This window comes from the organism of the source record quoted next, unplaced genomic scaffold (genome assembly GCF_019419815.1).
Source record: "Pyrus x bretschneideri cultivar Hongxiangsu unplaced genomic scaffold, Pyrus_bretschneideri_v1 Contig1, whole genome shotgun sequence".
NCBI lineage: Eukaryota > Viridiplantae > Streptophyta > Magnoliopsida > Rosales > Rosaceae > Pyrus > Pyrus x bretschneideri.
The window spans coordinates 16,574,365-16,582,147 of NW_025999390.1; the positions used below are offsets into that span (position 1 = coordinate 16,574,365).

At 34.0% G+C, this 7,783-nt stretch overlaps 1 protein-coding gene and 1 long non-coding RNA gene across 2 annotated transcripts; one reads left to right on the plus strand and one right to left on the minus strand.

Moving 5' to 3' along the window:
- LOC103960845 (tubby-like F-box protein 5) lies at positions 1-2,516 on the minus strand. The gene is made up of 5 exons (XM_009373336.3): positions 2,282-2,516; positions 1,426-1,782; positions 1,246-1,333; positions 903-1,032; positions 1-814 (listed from the first exon to the last, which is right to left on the minus strand). Exons 2-5 carry the CDS (start codon positions 1,780-1,782, stop codon positions 145-147), a joined length of 1,245 nt encoding a protein of 414 aa, XP_009371611.2. The 5' UTR covers positions 2,282-2,516; the 3' UTR covers positions 1-144.
- A 2,784-nt stretch (positions 2,517-5,300) lies between these two features.
- LOC125479661 lies at positions 5,301-7,561 on the plus strand. Its single transcript, XR_007260151.1, has 3 exons — positions 5,301-5,374; positions 5,450-5,514; positions 6,845-7,561. It is a non-coding gene; the product is annotated as an uncharacterized LOC125479661 (long non-coding RNA).
- The last annotated feature ends 222 nt before the right edge of the window (positions 7,562-7,783 follow it).

Here is a 7,783-nt window from a genome sequence, read left to right on the forward strand (position 1 = left end):
TGCGAAAAGTGAATTCATTGAAATAGCCGTGATTTTCAGAATTACATGATCGAGCATGAAGATCTTGTACGTAGAACATGCATATGGTTCGAAATTAAAGAACAAAATTCAGCAAATATTGATCATGTTCTACAACCAAGTGTTTCATTCACAAGCTGGCTTGGTGTCGAAGCTGCTTAAGCAGATCGCAAATGCTTGGAAACAGGACAGCGGGTAGCAATAATCCAAGGTGAAGATGTCTTTTCCAATCTTTCCAAACTGTAGGATTACCCTCTCTTGCTCTTCAGCCGAAACGTTGTGGGACGGATCAACAGCTGCCACAAGCTGGAAATTTTTAACGGAAGCCACTGTAACACGCCCTCTAAAGTTAAGGCACCAGCATTGTAGCTGCTCATGCCACCGAGGAGACTTGTTTTTCAAAACCAGTGGCTCTGCACCTGGGGCTGAGACATTTGGCTCCGAGAGGGCTGTAGAGCTGAACTCTCTGATCAGATCCTTTTCTTTTGAACTTGGTGAGAGAGCAAATTGCTTGTCATAGGCTTGTGGGAACGATGTTGGTGTTGGGGCAGTGCCCCCGTCCTGAATGGAAGAGACAGGAATGGAGTGCATAGCACAATGCATTCTCCTTGGACCTCTTGTGCGAAGAATATTGAGCTCGTAAGAGATGGTGCCAACGCTGTAGTTACACGCTGGTACTCTTGGAGACACCTGCTTAGAATGGAACCTTTGAGATGATCGGTTATTTGGTGGGGGTACTGCATCACATGGAAGCTGGCTGTCATATACGGTGAACTTGGTACCCAAAAAGTTGGACCTGGCAAAACAATTGTTGAATGAGTTGCGGGAACATAAACAAGAATAACTTGATTGAAATATTTGCAAGCATAGTAGAGCACACTTACCTCAATTTTCCAACATATGTACTGCTGGCTCGAGAAAAATCATCTGAAACCAAAGATATAACGAACACTGTGCTTGTTGCCCTTCTGATCCTTTTGGCTGCTAACAATAATTTATCTTTCTCACCCTCAGCTGTCAATTCAATAATATAAGTGAACACCAGGTAGCATCTGATACATTTTCTTTTCATCAAATAATGAGAATGTTAAAGAAGCAAAATAAGATATCTCTAAAAATGCTATATTCATCTCCTAAGATTGACAGAAACTTACAATATAACTAACCCAATGTGCAGTGCAATAAAAAAAACAGAGTTACATTTTCCATAATAAGAACATGACTTACATGGCACCAGACCATAGTAAATATAATATGTGGAAGTTTCTCTATCCCTTCGAATGAAGCACTGCATTGGAGATTGGCGAGGTCCCGGCTACACAAAGCACACCACAAATAACACTATTTCAGAGGAGCCACTCAGTACAAGTAAACACAAACTTAAGAGGAATTAGGATAAAGCAACACCTGCTTCAATGAGATTGGAAATGTGAGCCTTCCACATTGCTCGGGAGTTTTGACTATATCCCTCGTAATGCCCCTCCATGACTTACAAACTGAACCACAAAAAACAACGACAGCTCGAGCAGGCCACGATGTTTCACTTTCTTCTACCCTCTGAATTATGTCCCGAAGCAATTCCGGAGGCAAGTTAGCCCACTGACCCTGCTGAATCACATTAGTTGGCGGGGTTGGAGCCATATCAGGAGCAATATGCGACAAAGTCCGACTACGCCAATGCTTCCGTTCACCAACTCGCCTTGACATGCTCCCAATCCCATCTTTCATCTCCCGCAGCTCACGAACAATGCCTTTGAACGACATCTACACATAGCATATCAATCATAACACCAAACCAACGAGTCAAAGACCTTTAAAAGGATTTTGAGACCAAAATCTTAACAATCACGCAAATTCGATACTGGAAAGTAACCACCGAGTACATGAATATAAACCCATTATCCTTAATTCGATTCAAATTCAAAATGTGAGCAAATCGGCCACAGTTTGGCACTAAAAGTCGCTACATTCAAGAGAAATCTTATGATAAACAACATAATTCCTCTTCACACCCAAATTTTTAAATCTTTTCGATTCCAAACATATTTCTCTCCTCTATTTCCTAACTTCTTCAAACCCCATAAAAAATGTCTACACATAAAAATCTGTAATTTTTAGAAGAAAGCAAAACCCATCAATTTTGTCAAACAAATAATTGAAAAAATAATCTAATTTTTATATTTTGCCACCGAAAGTGTCAAACTTTCGGCGATCTGTAAATTAAATAATAAAAAAATTGGGGAAAAACAAAGAGCCAGCCAACCTGTTGAACCAGCTCGAAAGCTCACAGCAGCTATTTCACAAGGCGAAGGCAGGCGGCAGGCGGAAGAGAAGCTTCTAGAACGTCCCGGTATCGCAAATCGGAGAACAACGGCCAAGCTCTCAGCAGCAGCCGACCATGCCGTTCTCCGACTTGGGGTCTCTACTTCGAGGCCCTCCAAGATCGGCTTCTCATCGCCGCCACCGCCTTCTCCTTTCCCACGTCAGTACCTCCACCGCGGAGCTCCGATCGGCGCCGGCCCAGCAGAGCAGAGCAGAGCAAATGATTTTCGGTTTTTTGCTCGCTCGAAACGGATCCGATGCGCTTTTTTGGCGCTTTACACGTTTCGGGGGTGGTTTTTAATAGTCCGTAAAAACAAAAAACATTGAAATTGTGAGCTGTAAATTTTAATGGAGGGAATCAGGTGTGTCGTAACTCGTACCTGCTGGAGCAACAGATTTCGTACACGTGGCGATTATGTTCTACCTTTTTTAATTGATTTAAATTTATATAATTTGTTCGGACAAAAATTGTCTATCCTCTAACTTCAGATGCCCTCCTGTTTTGTGTAGTTACGGTTAAGTCATATCAAGATTTTATATTGTTTTTTTATAGAGATAATAAGACAAAAATGAATAGTAATATAAAATGTTAACGTGACTTAACCGTAACCACACAAACAGAAAGACACCAGAAGTGGGATGGTAGACAATCCTTGTCCAATTTGTTCTGTATTGTTAAGATTTAGTGGGGAATTAGGAATGTTTACAGCCAAGAAAGAAAATGTCCAACCAAAAAAAAAAATTTCCATAACCCTTTTATGCTGTGCGTATATCCACTAATCCAACAAGCATTTGTCATAATCTAATTGGAAAAAAACCTAATGAGAAACTTAATTATTCTTAAACTATCCAATGCTTCATCTTTATCATATAAAAAGGGTACAATCTTGTCAAGTTCAAGTTAATCAATGTTTGGTATTATCTAATGACATGCTGGCAACTTTTTGAAGTTCCCCTTCTACTTTTTCCGTTCTTTTTTTTTATCATTTAATGTCGGATGATCTAGACAGTTTATGTTTTAGGTCACTCTTTAAAAATCATTTAGCAACCCACCACCAATAGTGGATAGCAATTCTCCTTGACAAAGATCATTTCTTCAAACAATTAACTAAATCCAAAATGATTTAGTCATCTAACATTGAAATTTTTTACAACATTAATCGAGTCGTTAAACATTTTTCTAATTTGATTGGTTTTTTATCTAGTTGATATTGAAAGGATGATTTAAAAATGGGAAAACTAATGGAAACACTCTAGAAAACTTTCATTTAATCTTAAGGACAAATAATTTCAAAAATGGCAATGTTGCCCTTGAAAACCTTCTGACAGAAAAAACCAAAAGTATCACAATCTCCAACATCCATCAGAAATCACATGCTCTTCATCAAAGCAAATATAAGAGTTCCAAGAGAAAAACCTATGCAGCAGGTTCACATGCAAAACAAAAGGAGACAAGCAAGTTCACTTGCAAAGCAAAAGGAGACAAGCAAATTTACATGCATTTATCAAACAAAGCAAAAGTCAGACACGTTTTCAGAAACAGTTTTAATATTTTCATTAACAGTAGAAGCAAAGTGACAAATACCAAGGAGATGTCCACACCATCCATTTGTAAAATTTTATACCATTATAGCCTCATTCAGTATATATAAGTGGAGTTCTATTCATTGTAAATACACCTCAACATAAAAAGAGCTCAACATCAAAATAATACATCATCTCAACATTTGAACACCCTACTCTCGCCATATACTTACACCATCTTCATACTCTCAAGCATCTGTAGTCTTCATAGAATCATTATAAACACTTTCTTGTAAACAACTATCTTTGTAAACATTCTATATATCAATAAAAGTTCAAGTGTACATATTCAAGCAATCTTCAAGTTTTAAGTAAGTTTTCTTTTCTTTCTTTAGTGTGTTTGTTTAATTAGACTTCTAGTCCAAAATAAGGAAATACTATTGTAGTTATATTATTAACCTGCTAAACTGACAATCATACTTTGTTCGAGCACTCTGTTATAGTTGAATGATTGCCATACAAATAACTGGACATTAACTAGGGTACCTCTGAGTTCTTCATACCTCTGAGTTCTTCATACCTCTGAGTTCAGCCGTTAAGGCCTTATACTTGTACTATAAGTGGTCGTCATGCTGAAACATGTCGAGTTCCATGTGCAAGGTTTTATGTCTAGTTGTTATAATGGTCATCCGACTATTTAACTGTGCCTGCTATGCGAATCTGGTATCAAAACCAAGTTTAGCATTTTAATAGTATAATTAGAATAGTAAAGTACCTTGAGGATGGAAGTTAGTGATACAACTGATATCATATTTGTTTATTTTGTATGAACAACAGATATTATTGTCCTTGTAGACCTTTTCAACCACAACCACCAGATATTTATTGTCCCAGACACCCAACTATAATTAGCATAAATAGAAGATTAGCATATATATCCAATAGAAACACTACTACAAAATGACCTAATAGTGTCACTTCTTGCGTCGGTTTAATATTATATAGTGGCGAAAAAGAGATTTGCGACACTCACTGAAGATGACGTCGTATTTAGTGTCGCTTATAAGCGTCATAAAATTTCTATGTCGCTTTTAAACCGACGTAAAAATTTAGTGTCGCTTATAACCGACATATATTTTAATATTTTTAAGCAATGGCGTCGCTTTAAATAAAATAGTGTCGCTTTTAAGCGACATAAACTATGGGTGTCGCTTCTAGGCGACACTAATTCTTGTTTTTAATATTTTAAATCCTGCGTCGGTTTTGAGCGACATATATTTTGAAAACCAGTGTCGGTTGTAAGCGACACATTGTTGCTCTTTATACCCTCTCCCCCGTGTTTTCTTTTTCTTCTCTTGCACTTTTCTTATTCGTTCTTCCAACCTTTACAAAGTCTCCCGTGTTCCTCTTTCAGCTTTCTCCTTTGGTTTGCAAACTTCATTTGTTCCTCTGTTCTCTCTTTCAGCTTTCTCCTTTGGTTTTCAAAATTCATTTGTTCCTCTTCACAACAGTAAGTTTTTCTTGCTTATAATATTTTTATTTTCTCCTCTTATGTTTAATTTTTAGTTACAATTTATTTTTGTAGGAAAGTTATTGGAGTTGGTTGAGTACATAAAGAATTGTTGACGTCGAAATTCTTCAACAAATCAGGTTTGTATCCCTAACTTCTTTAATTTTTAAATTGTATAATACACAAGTTTATTTATTTAAAAATTATAATTTAAGCACTTAGATAAAATTCTACTATTTTTGTTAAATTAATAAAAATTTAGTCGAATTAATTAATTTTTTTTCACTCTAATTGTTATTTTAATTTGTTGTTATTTTGATAATTTTTTGTTGTTATTTACTAGAATGAATTAGATGAACATAATTTGAATTGTTATGAGAAAATGGAATGAATAATATTTATAAGCATTTATGTTAAATTAACAATATTAAATATAACATAAACTTATAATATTGAGTAATATAAGAATATATTATGTTAATTTTTTTTTTTTGCACTCTAAGTGTTATTTTAATTTGTTGTTATTTTGATAATATTTTGTTGTTATTTACTAGAATGGATTAGATGAACATAATTTGAATTGTTATGAGAAAATGGAATGAATAATATTTATAAGCATTTATGTTAAATTAACAATATTAAATATAACATAAACTTATAATATTGAGTAATATAAGAATACAATATGTTAATTTTTTTTTTTTTTTGCACTCTAATTGTTATTTTAATTTGTTGTTATTTTGATAATTTTTTGTTGTTATTTACTAGAATGGATTAGATGAACATAATTTGAATTGTTATGAGAAGATGGAATGAATAATATTTATAAGCATTTATGTTAAATTAACAATATTAAATATAACATAAACTTATAATATTGAGTAATATAAGAATATATTATGTTAATTTTTTTTTATTTTTTGCACTCTAATTGTTATTTTAATTTGTTGTTATTTTGATAATTTTTTGTTGTTATTTACTAGAATGGATTAGATGAACATAATTTGAATTGTTATGAGAAGATGGAATGAATAATATTTATAAGCATTTATGTTAAATTAACAATATTAAATATAACATAAACTTATAATATTGAGTAATATTATAATATATTATGTTAATTTTTTTTTTTTTTTGCACTCTAATAAGAATATAAGCTAAACTTATAATATTTAGGAATATAAGAATATAAGAATATAACCTTTCATAAGAATATAACCTAAACTTATAATATAAGAATATCCTTTCATATAAGAATATAACCTTTCATATAAGAATATAACCTAAACTTATAATATTTAGGAATATAAGAATATATTAATTAATTTTTTTTGCACTCTAATTGTTATTTGAATTTGTTGTTATTTTGATAAGTTTGATAACTTTTGGTTGTTATTTATTAGAATGGATTAGATGAGCATAATTTTGACAACTTTTTGTTGTTATTTTAATTTGTTTTTACTATAATAGGTGTTGAAAATTAAAAGATTGCAATCGTGATAGAGTTCGAGGGGTGAAAGATAGAAATTGAAAATTTTGATAGTTATGCCTACATGATAGGGATTGAAAGATTGTAGGCATCTTAGTGTCAACGTAATATTTTACCTTCGTAAAGTGGTAAAATATGGACAAGAGTTGGTTGACAATACCCCGAAATTTTGAAGCGTATACAACTGGAATTAATTTGTTTTTGGATCAAGCAGTTGCAAATGGTGTTGGTCCTGATAAGTTTAGATGTCCTTGCAAAAGATGTTGTAATCGATATTCTTTTGTTAGGAACACCATTGTTGAACATCTCATATTGTATGATATGGATAAAGATTATAAAAACGCTTGTTGGCGACATCATGGCGAGCAAAACATTGGAGAGCAAAATGTGGGAATTGGAGAAGAAGAAACAGGAGATGAGGTGATTGGCATGCATGATTTTCTTAATGATGTATTTGTCCAACCATTAACAGAAGAAGGTGTTGGGCCATCTACTGAACCCCCTATTGGGGAAGGGCGTCCAGAAGAGGTGCAGACTTTTTTTAAGTTGCTTGAAGAGGCAGATCAAGATTTGTGGCCAGGTTGTAAGGAGTTTAAGAAATTGGAAGCAGTTGTAAGATTGTATCAGATCAAGTGTTTAGCGGGAATGCCTGACGAGATCTTCACCACTTTACTGGAGTTAATTAAAAGAATGTTGCCTGAAGGGGATTGTTTGCCTGAATCCTATTATAAAGCAAAAAAACTTATAAATGACTTGGGGCTGTCGTATGTGAAAATTGATGCATGTCCCAATGATTGCATGATCTATTGGAAAGATACTTCAGATTTGACCGTGTGCTCAGTTTGTGGTAAATCAAGATATAAAATTACCAATGCAGAGGATAGCTCGAGGAAAAAGGTCGCAGCTAAGGTTATGTGGTA